At 37.9% G+C, this 19,085-nt stretch overlaps 1 protein-coding gene across 1 annotated transcript; it reads right to left on the minus strand.

Moving 5' to 3' along the window:
• Positions 1-5,245: 5,245 nt before the first annotated feature.
• LOC141171664 (maternal B9.10 protein-like) lies at positions 5,246-6,316 on the minus strand. Its single transcript, XM_073655326.1, has 4 exons — positions 6,144-6,316; positions 5,883-6,017; positions 5,519-5,789; positions 5,246-5,353 (listed from the first exon to the last, which is right to left on the minus strand). Exons 1-4 carry the CDS (start codon positions 6,314-6,316, stop codon positions 5,246-5,248), a joined length of 687 nt encoding a protein of 228 aa, XP_073511427.1.
• Positions 6,317-19,085: the final 12,769 nt, after the last annotated feature.

Raw genomic sequence — 19,085 nt, forward strand, 5'->3', positions numbered from 1 at the left:
TACATTATCACATACAAATTCTGTAAGAAGCAATAAAAATTCAAAGTTCATTCCAAAATGGTATCAATAAAATGATATCTCACCCCACAAAAAATATGCAGTTGCACAGCTCCACTCATTAAAAATTAAAATGTTTTAAAACTCTAGAAATGGTGACACCATCAAATATAGATTTTTTGCAAAGTTTTGATTTTTTTTTCACCTCTAAAATTTAAAAAATATTGGACAAGTTTGGTATTCCTGTAATCGTACTGATGAGGAGAATACCATCTACTTTGTCATTTTTACCACATAATGTAGGCTGCAAAAGCCATTCCCAAAATACAATATCAGAATTTTTTTTTTACAATTTCACCTCACTTGGAATTTTTTTCTGTTTTCCTGTACATTATGTGGTAAAATGAATTGTGTCATTCAAAATACAACTTGTCCCACCAAAAAGAAGTCCTCATACATCTATGTCGACAGAAAAATAAAAAAAAGTTATGGCTCTTGTAAGAAGAAGAGGAAAAAGCAAAAATGAAAAAACAAAAATTGGTCATGTCTGTAAGGTGTTAACAACCTCAGTGATAGAAGCTGAGGCTGTAAGTGTTGGGATTTCTGCATGAGTCTCATACCCCGGACTGAATATATTCAGATGTTTTGAAAATTGTGATTTCCATAATTCTGTAACTTTTCTTTTCTGGTGTTTCAGTGTTAAAGTTGACCAGTTCCTTCTATCAGAAAGAAGCAAATGTGAACAGGTTCAATCTGCTGTGACTGCATTATGTAAAAACTAAACAATACAGCAACACAATGAGCCGGATTCGTCATAGACCAGTGTTATTCATGCCAGTTTTGACAAGAGGGCATGCTGGAGTCAGAAGCTCCTGTTTCATGAACAAGTGTACGACTCTTCTTGAATCTGGAGTGTCTGACCAATGGCGAGCAACTTCATACGTGACCCCAGAAACGGACTGCGGTGAGATTTTTGATGTATGAAGTGCGGTGACTTGTCATGAATTAGACGAGCTGTAGTGTCATGCCCCAACCGCGCGTCCCCAGCCCAGCTCCACCTATGTAAGAGAAGCTGTAAGAAACTGCCATGAAAATGCCAAAAGTTGTGCAAAATCAAGGCATAACTCCAAGTTTCACTTACATTTTGCAACTTTTCAAAGCTTTTATGCCAAAAAAGCTTTGTTGAGTTTGGCCCATTGTGTACTGCAAATTTTGTGTTAACATTGAATTCATTGATTCATTTAAATGTCATTCTTGTCAAATGAACTATACTTATAACATTGAGGTACTTTTCATCACTCAAATTGGCCAATTTGTGACTACCAGCCACAACAAGGTGACCTTTTCTTGATGGATACCTAACCAACATTTAATGGTGGCTTAAAAAAATAAAAGACTCGGGAGGCAATCACTGTTTAAAGGTTTGTGCCATGCAAACTTTGTGAGGCAGTCATACAGTTAGCCCCTTCATGATGAGGCCTATTATTTCTATTTTTGCGTTTTTGTTTTTTCTGTCACCTTCTTTCTTTATTTTTCTGTCCAAATAGACATATGGTGACTTGTTTTTTGCCGGACTAGTTGTACTTTTGAGTGACATCATTCATTTTACCATATAGTGAACTGGAATCAAGATAAAAAAAATTCCAAGCGAGGATAAATAATGAAAAAAACAAATAAATGACAATTTTTTTTCAGAAATATTTTTATGGTGTAGATTTTTTGGTAAAATGACCTTAAAATATGATTCTGCTCATCAATTGTATTACGGCGATAATAAACATGTCAAGTTTTTTTATTATTTTAGTAATGGAAAAAAAAGAGTTTGTAAAACAAAATGTTTTGCGGGATGTGTTGCCATTTTCTGAGACCCGCAACATTTTAGCTTTTTTGTCGATGTTATAACTAATTTTTGGTGGAGCAAGACAACGTATTTATTGATCACATTTCAGGATATTTATGATGTTTTGATCAATTGTTGCACTATTTTTTTGTGGAGATGCAGAGAACAAAAAAAAAAAAAATTTGGCATTCTTGTTTTCTTTTGCTTACGGTGTTGACTGATTGGATTAATTGTTTCTATATTTTGTTGGGTCAAACTTTTGTTAATTTTGCAAGACCTCATATATATATATATATATATATATATATATATATATATTAATACTTTACATGGGGAAAAAGGAGGGTGAATTTAACATTTTCTTTTTTCATATTTTATAAAACATTTTGTTTTACTTTTCAATTTTGTTTTTAGTTCACTCAGGGGACTTGAAGCTGCGATCGTCTGATCGCTTGTGCTATTATGTACAGAAATGCCACAGCGTCATTGCATATAGCAGAAGTAACGGTCTTCCTTGCAGCCTTGCCACAGGCAGAGTTTTAAAGGAATTTCATCACTCCCTGAGGAAGCAACGTGTGAAACGCGCGTTGGGAGTGTTAGGTGGTAGTGGCAGCAAACACAGCATGAATTCAGGTCAATAATTTTATTTACTCTATATCTTTGAATCTTCATATCATAATATGTCCATATATACGTATTACTTGAGGCTATTCAAATCTACCCTGACCATCCTGTAGCATGTTTTAGTGATTATTCCAGCTGTATTCTTGCACCTTAGATTTTGCTTGGGTATTTATAACATTATTTTAGTTCTATGTATATATTTGATAACAGGTGTGTTAATAATAATCTATTGTGCATGTAAACCTTATAAATATTTTTTATTATTACCTTTATATATACCCAACATTGTTATAGGTGTACTAATTAAAATCTACTGCACATTTGCACTTTACAAATATATCTCTATAGATTAGCATTAATTGTTTGAGCTGTTTTTGCTGCTCTACTTCCTCTTTTTCACCGTTGGTTATTTTATCGTGTCTTCTTGTTCTGTGCTTTTTAACTATATGTCCTATTTTCATGTCAAATAAAATGATGCTATTAATTCAAAATATTTATTTTTTTATTTATTATTTGTTCAACTAGTCTTTTCTTTTTTATGCTATGCATTACCTGCTTGAATAGTGGTTTACGTTGCACATACTTATATTGTTACGTCTTAGTGTTATTTTCCTTCTTACCTAGGTGTAATGACAAGCACAGAGGTCTCCAATAGACCTCCAGCTGTCATACCAACCCATCGGCGATCTGACAACATGTCACTGGCATGCCGATGGGCACATGGAATGACGAGCCCACATGCCGGTGTGGTAAATGCCACCATCAGAGATTGGCAGCAGCATTTAACAGATTAACAATTGCAGGCGGAGCTCTCTATTGATTAGCCAGGACTTTCTGGGTATCCCGTGAGCCCATTCCATACACCCACTTCAGACTTGCGCCATACATGTACAGTGAATGTCGTTAAGGTGTTAAATTATGTTTTTCTGAGCTTCAATGTAAATACTCTTATGCCAAAAATGACAAAAGTATTCTCGGAGTGATACCTTTGTTGGCTAACCTGAAATATATATATGCAAGCTTTCAGAGCACAGATGCTCCTTCGTAAGGCAAGATTACAAAATGAATTCATATGACAACTTACTCCTCATGAACAAATGTGTTGTTGTAATATTTCTAAAATGTTGTGGTTTTGTCTTATGAATTCATTTGTAATCTTGCCTGTCAAAAGAGCCTCTGTGCTCTGAAAGCTTGCATATATATATTTCTGGTTAGCCAACAAAGGTATCATTCCGAGAATACTTTTGTCATTTTTGGCATAAAAGTATTTACATCGATTTTTCTGGCTAACACGGTACCACAATATAACTTTGTATTGTACAACATTTTGTGGGCTTCAACTACAAATTTTTTAAAAAAAGATGATTACCTGGAGAATTAATGATCCAAACTGTAAGAACTGTAAGGGGCATTTACAATGCAAGATAATTGTGAAAGAGTGTTGTTAAAATTGTCCAATTAACTATTTTCTTGCAGTGTAAACAGGATGCTGATCACCCGGTGAATGAGCAAAATGGCAGACCATCATGTGAAATGATTTTTGGCGCAGCACAAAACATCATTTTTGGAGGAGCATCTTCGCCTGTCAACAGGATCCGCACTGCCGAACGTATAGCAGCCTATGCTCAATGAGCTATCTAGGTAGATGTAGTATAAATCCCTCAGCAGACTTCATTTACTTTGGTCTGTGAATGTTAACAGGCATTTAAAAGACTGTCAATTAAAAAGTCAACTGAGAAGCGATTGCATCGTGCCACTGGTCGCTTCATATAAAAGTCCAAGTTCACATGTTCAGTATTTGGTCAGTATTTTACATCATGATTTGTAAGCCAAAACCAGGAGTGGAACAATCAGAGTTAAAGTATAATAGTAAAAATACTGGTGTTTAATACAAATCAAACATTGATCGTGTGAATGTGGCCTTACAGTGAGAGTGATTAAAAACTCGAATGTAAGCCAACTGAGGGGCCGACATAGTTGTGACTTGAGTTCAGGCTTCAGAGAAAACACAACAGACTGTACACCATCGTGGATAACACTTAATCTATTGTGTAACAATTAAGGTATTGTTCCAATTTTCTGGGTTAAGTGAATTCCTAAAAATATGATGTGAATGCAGAGGATAGGTGGTAGAACAAGTCCAAGAGGTGGACAATTACGGTATGTGTTTTTGTGCTTTTATGAAGTTATGAAATGTTGTAGATGTTGTGATGACAAGGGCCTGAAGCATATGGGTGGAGAGAAAATCTTCATGTGAAATGATGCCGTAAAATAAAGCATCACAGAGAAACCAGGGAAGTAGTCTGTAGAGTTAAGATCCTAAGCTGGGAATGATTGACAAGTCTGAAGAATCTGCATACACAAGGACAGACACCTGGAGAGATCAGAAATGGTGCACAGTTGTGGAAATGTTCTTATGTTGTGCAACATTTAAAGTAAAAATGCCTTCATATTGGATGTCTGTAAATGATGACACATTGCCTGGTTTCTCATTGACAGCTAGTGCATGCTCAGTAAACACTTCAGAGTACATAGTGACATTTGATTTACCTGCCCCCTCCCACCTCTTAAACATAAACCATGTGGGATTCTTGTAATTTTGGTGATGTTTCCAGTTCCATTACATATAATTATTATAATAATAACAACAGAGTTGTGGATTCATCTCAGGATCTTTATTACAAGAAAAAGATTCAGATTTGCACAAAAAATAAATAAAAGTAATTGTAAGGATATTTTTTTTCTATATGATTCTCAGTCTCTAAATTCTGTATCCTGCAGCATCTAAAACCATGGCCGATACTGCAGTTCATTTGAGGGGTTGCTGAAAAGTTGAACTCTCCATGGGGGAAACCAGAGCGGAGCCCAGGTCCTAAAAACGGCAGTCGATGCCTGAAAATACAAGAACACCAAGAGTTAATTCAATAAAATTTCATTTTTCCTGCGTCCAAGAGTCATTGGCCCAAACCCCACGTGTCAGTCTTATGGTCATGTAGCCTTAGTGCAAGTGTCACTGTCCTATACCCCAAGTGTCTGTAAATGTTAAGGATTTCTTACCTGATCTGGTCCAGTATTTCTCCATATTTGCTCCACTGGAGAATTGGGAGCTTCATCAATTCCACTATCTTCATCATCACTAAGCCTTGGTGATGATGATGGTGATGAGATGGTATCTTCAACGTCTTCAGGAACCTGCATGGCGCAGTCAACCATACACGAAGAGGAATCTTCTTGTTGATCCTCTTCTGGTCCTACAGTAACATCTTTTACTCTAGGGGATCTCGGATCGAAGCTTACAACAGTGTAAGGGAAATTTTCTTCCCCCAACCTGTCCAAAGATAAATCAATAAGATATGCTTATCAGTCCTGGGAATCATTGGAACCAAATCTTCTGAATATTATATACAGAGCAAATACTCACCGGCAAGATACTTCAAAGGGGTCAATCCACAAGGTGAATTCCTTGGGCAGTGCAAGGTCATAAAATCTTATTTGACTTAGAGCACAAGCCTCCAGAATGCTTTCATCCTTGTCCTGGCCATTGATTCGGATACATCTAAAAGACAAAAATGAGTTATTAGAGATGAGATACCATTAGTACAACATAGGGAATTTCTAGAGCATCTGCAAGACCAATATGGAAATTTTCTGAACATATCTGGTGATGCCACTGATGACTTACCTGTAGGCTTGTCCTTTCATCGGGTTCTCTGGATACCAATGTCCAGTGTATTTTTTGCATAAGATTTCAGACAAATGCTCCCCAAATATGTCCATTACGGCCAAATCCAATTTTTGGAATCTGTTGCCCACAGTTTTTATGTAGTCAACTCCGGCTAACAGTTCCTGCCTCATCTCTATTGGAATAGAATTTACTGCTGCAGCCATTTTATCTGAGAAGAATAAAAGAGAAATGTTAGTTTTTTTAGTCGTGTTGTTTATAATATTCACATTTTTTTAATTGCTCCTGATTGGTGGAGGTGTCAGAGGTAAAACTGCAGCCACAAGATATTTAAAGGGCAAGTAAAATATCAATATATTACAAAACACCCTGCAACCAGCTTATTGATGATGAGATCTAATAGCTGAATCTAACCACTATAATTTGATTGTATATCTGTGACATTAGCAATTGAAGTATGTAGTCCCAGGGTTGGAACCACTGCAGTAGCCAAGTGTCCCGATTAATGATAATGTGGAGAAGATGGGTTTTCAGGGCAGAAAGAGGGACTACTGGAGGCCAACATGGCTGCCATCTCCTCTGAAATTCAGCCATTAGTTCTACATAAGAAATTTTAGAAATACAACTGTTTTCCAATCTATTAAATAAACGTTCACACAATCACAGATTCAATTTTCGGAAAGAAACAAGAAATCAAAATGAAAAAGAAAGTTTCAAACATCATAAAAATTGTTTAAAAAAATTATAACAATTTGTATCACTTCCCTCTTCTGCCTATTTACTATAAAAGACATAAAAAAATGTGTTATCTCCATGTCTGCAAAACATTTGATTAGCCAAAGTATAAAGTTATTGCCCAAAAATTACTATCCAATTTCAATGTATGTTGTTACGCTCCTACAAAGCACCAAAATACATAACATCCAAAAACGACGTGTGTGCCAGGAACAAAATAGCAGAACAAGCTAATAAACAAATGAGTATTATTAAAAAATATGAAACTGTTTTTTAAATATGATTTAAAAACAATATAAATGTATAATCACCCGATACAGATAGATTACAATTTGGTGGTTGAGCAATTATGGGAAACCCCAATATATGGTAAAATATAGACATAGACAAAATGCATTTGGAAATAGAATAATTATCATTCTGTACATTGTTTGGTAAATTGAATGGTGCCCTACAATAAAACAACTCAGCCCATAAAAAAACTACTCATACTCCACTTTCAGAAATTGAAAGTGCAACAATGAGAATTATCCATGACAGGAAGGGGTTATTATTATAATAAAAAAGGAAGAAGGCAAAGAGTTATAAGGTGATTAATAAGAATAGGAGGCTAGCTCTACACTTGTATCATTTTTTATTCTAGTATGATTGGAAAAGACAAGAAGTTGTTTAAAAAATGCAAAAAATTGAGTGTCAAGGGAGAGTCTTACTGGAAGAGAGTTTGCCAGCGTTATTAGTGGTTGGGAGCATCTGGAGTCTATGAGTCCCATGTATAAAAAGGGTCTCAAAAGAAAAAAAACATTGATGCCCTCAGCTATCGATCTACTCCTGTAGCACAATATGCCAGTAAGATCGGTTATCAGGGCGGTCAGTCCATGAGACATTTCTATATCTATGTGAAAAAATTTTGTCCATATGGTCAGTGTGCACTTACCTTACAGATGATGGAGGAAAAGGAGCTCAGGGAAAATCTCTGCTGTGCAGTATGTGGAGTATTAGAGTCCAGGAGGGTCTTCACCAGGAGATGTGTGAGGGCAGAGAGGAGACCCTGCTTTATATCAGTGTAGACTGGGGAGGGGTCACTTGGTTTCTCCCTTTGTTTCCAACATTGTAGGTATCAGGTGGTGTACATCTGTTTTACATAACACAAGTCATTGAATGAGTTAAAAAAAACATGGACAAGAAGTAATGTGTCCCTCTACCCCTCTCCGAATTTGTATGTATATATATATATATATACTAATGCCTATTTATTTAATCTTTTATTTTTATCAAGATTATTCCTGTTTCAATAATTTACTGCATTTCTTTATGCCTATGTTGCTGTATGTAACATATCTCTCATAGAATGACCAATTTATTTATCTTCATGTCTATTCTCTATATATTTTTTTTTGGACAATTTATTATCTATATGTTATTATATTTATATCATATTTATTCTTCACCAGTATGTACAAAAAGATAAAGGCAACATTTCAAAATCCTAATTAAATTCTGTAGTTTATAGACACAAAGTCATAGTAGTAACGTATTGTTAGAAATGTGGAACTTTCTCAAGCCTATCTAACTTTCACCTAACATCTTTCTATCTCTGCAATTTGATTTTTCTATTACTAATAGAGATGAGAAAATACATTTGAGGGTAATTTGACTCTATTCATTCTTCAAAATGCATCCATTTTTTTGGTCACTTCCATGCGCATTCAGCAAAATTTCAGTCACAGTCCGCCATTTTTTTACTTCCAATGTGCAAGCAAAAGGTTAAAAAAATCCTTTTGCTAACCTTACAGCTCAACACTCTGTCCCCTCTGCTCCTCATTGCATCTTTCGATCACCTCCAATGGTCTTGAAAACTTCTGTCTTCTCATGCTAGACTGGGACTTCCCACTCTAAAGATGCTCGGATGGTTCTGCTCCTGTGCACTCGAGGTCATGGTGCACATTGTGACATCAAAAATTTGTGATCTAACCAGAGCTAAAGATCCCTTCCTAACATGAGAGAGTCCAGAGATTTCAGCCCTGAGAGACCAAAACATGAATCAAAGAGCAGAGAGGTGAACGGTGAGGAGCAATGGGTCCGGAAATGTGAGCACTGACGTGTGTAAAAGGGTTTTTCCTTATTTTTTCAACTTAAGTTTATTTTAGTCTGGATAATGGCAAGATCCCACACCATAATAAGTGGCATTAAACTTGCAAAGAAGAATGTCTCTGCAAATTGAATTTGCTTTGAAAAAAAACACATGAAGAGAAGAATTCAAATTTTGCACGATTCGTTCATCTCTAATTATTGATATCATGTTTAGAAAAATGTGTGTTCAGTATCTTTAGATTTTTCTGTGGAATATTAGACATTCATTACCTGCTCGGATATTATTTTATCTGTGTTTAAATTCTATAGTTTTATAGCAAATGGAATTTACAGAATTTACTGAATAGACAGAATTTTTGTCCATTTTGCTCCTGTGGATTCATCATGTTGCTATGCAAAATGCCAGGAATAACGACTTGTCTTTTCTTAAATCTTCTAATTGCAGGCACTAACCTAAAAAAACACCTTTCCTTATTGCCTACTCCAGAAACCAGTCAGGTATTGGTGCATTGGTTTTGGGATGCAGATCTCTTTGTTAACATTTAATTGATGTTATAGAATTGTCCATGAGACACAACAAACTCCACAGAGGTCTCACCTGTCCAGAGTCTTGAAATCCCATTAGGTACAAGTCCAGACTCATTACCATCTCTATGATGGCAGAAGGTCTCCCACCATTACAAACAACTCAGCATGACATGAGATGAGCACATACATGGGATCAACCCAAGACAACTGTACACACCTGCCATTAATATGTAGATGACAGGGAGCGTCCACCCGAAAAACAATTATATGGAAAACATGATAGATAAAGAGGTCTGTGTAAAGGAGAATGACTCTATAATACCACAACTGCTCCTGAACAAAGACTGGTAAAATGAGAGTATACCAGGGAAGTGTGTGACCTAGGGATGACAGGACTCATGGAAGTTTGGGTTCTTGTACGAGACTCTAACTATATTAGAAAGTTTGATTCGGGCACCAGAACTGTACCCAAACCTCAACCAGAACACGAACCCCATTAAAATAATGGGGACCCAAACTTTGAACTGGGAAAACATGTCTCTTACTTCACGGAACTCTGAACATTGCAACGGACTTCCAGGACAAGTCCATGTTCAGCGTTTAGCGCCAGACACTAATTGTCCATTATGAACCCCAAATTATTAAGTTCGTGTTCACTCATCTCTAATGTGACCATCTAGATATAAGGATGTGCTGGATATGTGTAGTATATGAAAACACAAGATCACGGAATATATTGAATATATCATCAAGTAACATACAAATCAGCACAGAGAATATACAAAAATTTCAAGATGAAGACATGTTACTGATCTGTAAATGATGCAAAAATAAAAAACTACATGTTCAAAATTCCTTGATTTATTCAGTAAGAAGTATGAGTGCCGCCATATACAGAAACTCTGCATTTAAAGCCTTGGCAGCTATGATTGAGGTCATCAATGATCATCTGTCGAACTCTCTGCTACAATTAATGCATGTGGGAAAATCTTCAAAATCCGTTGCTGGCAGCTCCTGTGAAATTACCAACCAATGAAGTCTCAGATGTGCTCAATGAGAGACAAGTCCAGAGACATTGATGCCATGGGAGCACATTTAGACCATCATGCTTCTCACAGTTACGTGAATAACATGAGGCCTTGCATTATGTTAGAGAACAGTTTCTGGGACCGTTAATGTTGAAAAAGTTATTCCTTAATTACATGTCAAGTGGAGGACACCAGCAGAAAAAGAGTGAAGGCCATTTCACTCGGCCAAGCTCTTCATCCAGGCTCTTACAATGTACTTAGTGTTTTTGTTCAAAGAGCGCAAAAGCCATCCAACCATGTCAAGGTGCATCTAAATATGAATAGTCCCTAAATACTATCGTCCTACCTCTCCACGTGCCAAACAAATCCTCATCTGAATGTGAAATGAAAGTAATCAGGTATAGCTCTCAATCAAAACCTTATCTAACACTAAAGGTGTGCAGGCCTGGTTTGGCACATGGTAGGACATTAGTGATAGGGAAAATTCATATTTAGGTACATATTGAAGTGGTTGGATGTCTTTTGCACTCTTTGATCAAAGAACGCTAAGTACCTTATGTTTTTAACATTTTCAGCAATATTTGAGTTCATGTAATCATTAATCACAGTGTGCTGTGACATCGTGTATGTATATTTCTATAGTAAAATTTATATTTACCAAGTAAATATATCATATTTTTACTGCTCCAGAATTCAACGGCAAAAGTTTACTTCCCATTTACTGTTTCACATAAATGTATACTAACATATACTGTAAGAATAGAAAAAAGTTTTAAAATCAAGAGATTTTCTAAATTGACAAAGCTGGAAACATTTGAGAAAAGTTTTCTCAGTCTCTGAAGTGATTAAGGAAAACAATGAAAATATTGGTGTAAATCTCTGAGTACTGTAAATCGTTTATTTTAAGTGTGGTAAAGAAAAATGCCAAAATAAGTAAAACTAAGCTGTCAGAGATGAAACATAAAGGAGCTGCTTTTATTCCCCCATCGTCCATTAGTTGTATTTGCTGTTGAATTTCCTGTTTTTTGGGCCAGGCAGGATTGCCAGCCATAGCCCAAGGACAATTCATCCTACTGATAACTTTTTGTATAAGTGCTTGTAGTACACACCTGACTTAAAAGAAATATCAGAAATTAATATATTTCAACTAATCTATGAGATAAAGTCTAAGAAGTTTCCACATTGATAAGAGGAGTATGTGTTACATATTTGTGGTGCGAGTATATTTCATATCTTTCTTTTCTTTACATAAGTCATTAGGATGTCCTCCTAAAGATCTTTCTAGTCCGGATGGGAATGAGTCATCTGATGATACCTTGTTTAAAATCTTGGGCCATACAAACATAAATGATTGGATTGATGCAACTGTTAACACAAACCAGGATGGTAATGATAGTATTTGATATAGAGAATACAAGATTAAGTTCATCATACCAAGGTATTTGTCGCCAGATATAATATGGAAACCAGCATATAAAGAAACCCAATATCACAGCAGTGATGATCCTGGAGGATCTCTGAGATCTCTCGGATATCTTACTCTCTCTCAGTTTAAAGAAAATTTTAACATAAATGGTGAAGATGATGAGAAAAGGGATCACAAACATGATAAAAAATATGATCAGTGTAACGGTGCTAAGTATCTCGCGCAAAATGAAAAACATTGACCACCTCTGAAGGTTACACCATTAGGTGTAATCATGGAATATTAAATAATAGAAGTAAAAGAGTAAATCAGAAAAGCTCAAACTCAAAAGCCAAATGATCGCTGCAGTGACAAATTTACAAGTTCTGTGAACTTTTGTCCAAACGGGCCACATGACAGATCCCAAGTGGTCAATACTCATGGCCATCAGGAGAAGAACACTGGCGATCATGTTTACCGTAAAAAGAAACATGTTCATACAGCAGGAAATAACTGAAACAAGGACATCATTAAAAAAGTATAAGAAATATTACTCCATCTGTACAATTCATAGACGAAGAGAAGCACAGCATAGGAAGTCTGCCATGGCCAGGTTCAGGAACCACATGGCACTGATTGTGTTCTTCATCCAGAAACCAGAAAACCAGATGACTAATCCATTACTGATAATCCCGAGAGCTAGAATGATGCAGTATAAAGTGATGGATATAATCTTGAAAATCTATAATTCATTCTCATTGATTCAAGATTCAAGAAAGCAGTTTTCAGATAGTCTTTGAAAAGTGACCTTCAAAGACATGATAATATAGAAGTTGGATGACAAATGCATAATTTCATTAATGTAGGATATATACAAAGACGATGGAGTGGTAAAACCAAAGTGCAATCACAATGTGGTGTTTTACCATCTTTCTTCATATTTTTTAGAAACTTCTATACAGCTTGTCATCTCAAACTTCACATTTGAAGATACTGTATTTTGAGCTGAGACGGGATGAGCTATTTCAGTGTCCTAGGTAGAGAAGAACCCTCGTCACCCTGCACACATATGTGGGAAAAAAGATTTCCAGCCTCTTAAATAGTCCAAAATCCTTTTATTGTAGAAAAAACTTTATAAAATCAGATTCCACAGTCATGTTATATAGCCAGGGCAACGCATTTCGTAACGCAGGGCTTGCGTACTTTGTCAAGACTGGCTTGCAAATGGCATACAAATAGTATATATACAATTGTTCACCAATCAGCATAAAGAGTGAAAGTCACATGATACATATATCCACGTATAAATGTTAAAATAGATTTACAAAATATACACACAAATTTACATAAAAAAATCATATGACATAGAAGATTACGCATGTACAGATGATTTACTCGCTATAATGGAACAATAATTCTCTCCGCAAATTCAAGCCATTTGGATGGCAGGTGTTTAGGTGATACATCCAAAATGCATCTCGATCAAGTAACCATCTCCTGTTGTCTCCACCCCGAGGATTAGAGGCAAGTTTTTAAATTCCAAGACCTGAAATGAAGATGTCTCTCTATTGTGCTTTTTAATAAAATGTCTGGAGGCACAAGAGATATTATGATTAGTGACATTGTAGATATCACTCAGATGTTCTGCCACTTGTTGTTTTAATATTCTTATAGTGCATCCAACATATAACAAATTACAAGTAGTGCATTTTATTATATACACTACATAACTGCTGTTACAGTTCAAATAACTCCTTATATTGTGTGTTTCATTTTCATTGGTGTTGGTAAAAGTTTTAGTAATTTTGATATAGCGACAAATACCACATCTATTGAAACCGTATCTATAAAACCCTTTGCAATTAAGCCATGTATGGCGTTTTTGCATATTATTAGAATGACTTGATGATAATAATCCTCCTAGTGTAGTGTTTGTGCTTTTTTTGCAACCACCAAAACTCCAGAGTCAAGAATTTTTGATAGTAAAACATGCTCATATAAGATAGGAAGATGTTTTAATATTATATTTTTAAGTTGATGAGATTGTGCACTATATTTTAAAGAGATTACTGTCTGTTTTTTCTGATTTTTATCTAACAAGTTGTTATTTTTATTGGTTTCAATATTCGGTATATCAATTAAATCCAATCTATCTTTTTATTGTACTATTTTTTTTGCTCTCTTTAACCCCTCACTGACATCTGACGTACTAATACGCTTCTGTGCCCTGGGACTTAATACCCAGACCCGTATTAGTACATCATGGCGATCACGCGCGCACACAGGCTGTGCGGGCGCGATCGCCGCCGGGTGTCAGCTGATTGTCACAGCTGACACCCGGTACTATGTGCAGGGAGCGGTCCTGCACCGCTCCCAGCACATTAACCCCCGCGATGCTGCGATCGAAGTCGATCGAAGTCGATCGCGGCATTGCGGGGGCAAGGGGAGGTGATCGGCGATACTCACCTCCTCTTCCGGCTTCCAGCGCAGTCTGCAAAGGCTTCCCGGGTGTTGCCATGACGACCCGATGTCGTCATGACAACATCCGGGTCACCAGAGAGCAGGAAGATTGCTTGGACATGCGCAGTGCATTTCCAAGCAATCTTCACACTGTGCACTTCTAACAGCCTTCATGGCATAGGGATGGTGCTCCATTCCTGTGCCATGCAGGCGATCAGAAAAAAAAAGTGAAAGTCCCAGAGTGGGACAAAGAAATAAAGTGTATAAACTGTGTGAAAGTGGAAGAAAAAAAAAAAAATGTGCAAAAATATTATAAAAAAATAAAAAAAATAATACACCAAAAATAAAAATATAATGTACCCATCAATAAATATTATTAAAAAAAAATGTAAAAAAAAACAATAAAAGTACACATATTTGGTATCGCCGCGTCCGGAGCAACCTGACCTATAAAACTGTCCCACTAGTTAACCCCTTCAGTGAACACGGTAAAAAAAAAAAAAAAAAAACGAAGCAAAAAACAATGCTTTATCACCATACCGCCAAACAAAAAGTGGAATAACACGCGATCAAAATGACGCATATAAATAAAAATGATACCGCTGAAAACGTCATCTCGTCCCGCAAAAAACAAGCCACGATACAGCTCCATCAGCCGAAAAATAAAAAAGTTATAGCTCTCAGAATAAAGCGATACTAAAAAATATTTTTTTCTATAAAATAGCTTTTATTGTGTATAAGCGCCAAAACATAGAAAAATGATACAAATGTGGTACCGCTGTAAATGTACTGACCCAAAGAATAAAGCTACCTCATCAATTTTACCACACGCGGAACAGAATAAAAAAAAAAAAAAAAAACAATTCCTGAATTGTTGGTTTTTGTTTATTCTGCCTCCCAAAAATCGGAATAGAAAGCGATCAAAAAATGTCACGTGCCTGAAAATGGCACCAATAACAACGTCAAGTCATCCCGCAAAAAACAAGCCGTCACATGACTGTCTGCCAAAATCTTGAAAAATTATAGCTCTCAAAATATGGCGATGCAAAAATTAGATTTTACAAAAAATGCGTCTTTTAGTGTGTGACAGCTGTCAGTCATAAAAACCCCATATGATTCTGGCATTGCTGTAATCACACCGACCCGAAGAATAAAGTCGTCTAATCACTTATACCGCACAAGGAACGGCGTCAAAAATAAACTCTTGGGTTAGGATTGGGCTAGGATTAGGGCTGGGTTTGGGGCTAGGGTTGTGCTGGGGCTAGGGTTGTGCTGGGGCTAGGGTTGTGCTGGGGCTAGGGTTGTGCTAGCGTTAGGGCTGGGGTTGGGATTTTTTTCAAAAGTAAGAAAAAAAGATGACGATATGGCGACTAGTGTTGAGAGCAAGTGCTCGCTACTTGAGTTTGCATCGGGTGCTCTGGTATGCATTGAGTATCGTGGGTATTTGAGTGACATGCTCGAGTCTCTGCCCCATATGCTTCGCGGCCAAAAAACTTTTCGGGGATTGCCTGCCATGCACGAGCGATCCCCGCATGTTTTTTTTTGGGTGTCTAATAACCGTGAAACATGCGGAGCAGGGACTCGAGCGTGTCACTCGAGCACACGCTGTACATGGTGAATACCTGAGTACCCGATGCAAACTCAAGTAGCGAGCACTTGCGCTCAAGAATAATGACAACTTATTCAATATGATGACCTAATGTAAACAAATAATGTGCCTTACCTCTGGGTTCAAAATGTTCACTATACACCTTAATAAAATCCTTGAGGGGTATAGTTTCCAAAATGGGGACACTTGTGGGGGAGCTGCACTGTTTAGGCACATCACGGGCTCTCCAAACGCGACATGGTGTCCGCTAACAAATTGAATGGAAAATCGGCTCAAATTGTTAGCGGACGCCATGTTGCGTTTGGAGAGCCCCTGTGTGCCCAAACATTGGAGCTTCCCCACAAGTGACCCCATTTTGGAAACTAGACCCACCAAGGCACCTATCTAGATGCATAGTGAGCACTTGGAACCCCCAGGTGCTTCACAAATTGATTCGTAAAAATGAAAAAGTGAAAAAAAAAACACTTTTTCATTTTTATGAATCAATTTGTGAAGCACCTGGGGTTCCAAGTGCTCACTATGAATCTAGATAGGTGCCTTGGGGGTTCTAGTTTCCAAAATGGGGTCACTTGTGGGGGAGCTCCAATGTTTGGGCACACAGGGACTCTCTAAATGCAACATGGTATCCGCTAACAAAGTGAATGGAAAATCGGCTCAAATTGTTAGCGGACACCACATTGCGTTTGGAGAGCCCATCTGTGCGCAAACTTTGGAGCTCCCCCACAAGTGACCCCATTTTGGAAACTAGACCCCCCAAGGCACCTTTCTAGATGCATAGTGAGCACTTGGAACCCCCAGGTGCTTCACAAATTGATTCGTAAAAATGAAAAAGTGAAAAAAAAAAAACTTTTTCATTTTTATGAATCAATTTGTGAAGCACCTGGGGTTCCAAGTGCTCACTATGAATCTAGATAGGTGCCTTGGGGGGTCTAGTTTACAAAATGGGGTCACTTATGGGGGAGCTCCAATGTTTGGGCACACAGGGACTCTCTAAATGCAACATGGTATCCGCTAACAAATTGAATGGAAAATCGGCTCAAATTGTTAGCGGACACCACATTGCGTTTGCAGAGCCCCTCTGTGCCCAAACTTTGGAGCTCCCCCACATGTGACCCCATTTTGGAAACTAGACCCCCCAAGGCACCTATCTAGATGCATAGTGAGCACTTGGAACCCCTAGGTGCTTCACAAATTGATTCGTAAAAATGAAAAAGTGAAAAAAAAAATAGTTTTTCATTTTTATGAATCAATTTGTGAAGCACCTGGGGTTCCAAGTGCTCACTATAAATCTAGATAGGTGCCTTGGGGGGTCTAGTTTCCAAAATGGGGTCATTTGTGGGGGAGCTCCGATGTTTGGGCACACAGGGACTCTCCAAATGCAACATGATATCCGCTAACAAATTGTTGGCTCAAATTGTTAGCGGATATCATGTTGCATTTGGAGAGTCCCTGTGTGCCCAAACATTGGAGCTCCCCCACAAGTGACCCCATTTTGGAAACTAGACCCCCCAAGGCACCTATCTAGATGCATAGTGAGCACTTGGAACCCCAGGTGCTTCACAAATTGATTCATAAAAATGAAAAAGTGTTTTTTTTTTTCACTTTATCATTGTTACAAATCAATTTGTGAAGCACCTGGGGGTTCCAAGTGCTCACTATGCATCTAGAAAGGTGCCTTGGGGGGTCTAGTTTCCAAAATGGGGTCACTTGTGGGGGAGCTCCAAAGTTTGGGCACAGAGGCGCTCTCCAAACGCAATGTGGCGTCCGCTAACAATTTGAGCCGATTTTCCATTCAATTTGTTAGCGGATACCATGTTGCATTTAGAGAGTCCCTGTGTGCCCAAACATTGGAGCTCCCCCACAAGTGACCCCATTTTGGAAACTAGACCCCCCAAGGTACCTATCTAGATGCATAGTGAGCACTTGGAACCCCTAGGTGCTTCACAAATTGATTCGTAAAAATGAAAAAGTGTTTTTTTTTTCACTTTTTCATTATTACGAATCAATTTGTGAAGCACCTGGGGGTTCCAAGTGCTCACTATGCATCTAGAAAGGTGCCTTGGGGGGTCTAGTTTCCAAAATGGGGTCACTTGTGGGGGAGCTCAAAAGTTTGCGCACAGAGGGGCTCTCCAAATGCAATGTGGTGTCCGCTAACAATTTGAGCCGATTTTCCATTCAATTTGTTAGCGGATACCATGTTGCATTTAGAGAGTCCCTGTGTGCCCAAACATTGGAGCTCCCCCACAAGTGACCCCATTTTGGAAACTAGACCCCCCAAGGCACCTATCTAGATGCATAGTGAGCAGTTGGAACCCCCAGGTGCTTCACAAATTGATTCATAAAAATGAAAAAGTGTTTTTTTTTTCACTTTTTCATTGTTACGAATCAACTTGTGAAGCACCTGGGGGTTCCAAGTGCTCACGATGCATCTAGATAGGTGCCTTGGGGGGTCTAGTTTCCAAAATGGGGTCACTTGTGGGGGAGCTCCAATGTTTGGGCACACAGCGGCTCTCCAAACGCAACATGGTGTCGCTAACAATTTGAGCCAATTTTGCGTTAAATTTGTTAGCGGACACCATGTTGCATTTAGAGAGCCGCTGTGTGCCCAAATATTGGAGCTCCCCCACAAGTGACCCCATTTTGGAAACTAGACCACCCAAGGCACCTATCTAGATGCATAGTGAGCACTTGGAACCCTCAGGTGCTTCACAAATTGATTCATAAAAATGAAAAAGTGTTTTTTTTTTCACTTTTTCATTGTTACGAATCAATTTGTGAAGCACCTGGGGGTTCCAAGTGCTCACTATGCATCTAGATAGGTGCCTTGGGGGGTCTAGTTTCCAAAATGGGGTCACTTGTGGGGGAGCTCCAATGTTTGGGCACACAGGGACTCTCTAAATGCAACATGGTGTCCTCTAACAAATTTAACAGAAAATCGGCTCAAATTGTTAGTGACACCATGTTGCGTTTGGAGAGCCGCTGTGTGCCCAAACATTGGAGCTCCCCCACAAGTGACCCCATTTTGGAAACTAGACCCCCCAAGGCACCTATCTAGATGCATTGTGAGCACTTGGAACCCTCAGGTG

This window comes from Phyllobates terribilis, unplaced genomic scaffold (assembly GCF_046119375.1).
Source record: "Phyllobates terribilis strain yellow unplaced genomic scaffold, ASM4611937v1 Scaffold_12__6_contigs__length_324123572, whole genome shotgun sequence".
Taxonomy (NCBI): Eukaryota; Metazoa; Chordata; class Amphibia; order Anura; family Dendrobatidae; genus Phyllobates; species Phyllobates terribilis.

What these genes read in the sequence shown, in the direction of transcription:
- LOC141171664 (XM_073655326.1), bottom strand. Translation starts at nt 6,316, where the DNA reads ATGAGGCAGGAACTGTTAGCCGGAGTTGACTACATAAAAACTGTGGGC. An exon ending in ATGAAAGGACAAGCCTACAG is followed by an intron (nt 6,018 to 6,143) that starts GTAAGTCATCAG and finishes TTTGTCTTTTAG; the next exon opens with ATGTATCCGAATCAATGGCC. An exon ending in CCCTTTGAAGTATCTTGCCG is followed by an intron (nt 5,790 to 5,882) that starts GTGAGTATTTGC and finishes ATCTTTGGACAG; the next exon opens with GTTGGGGGAAGAAAATTTCC.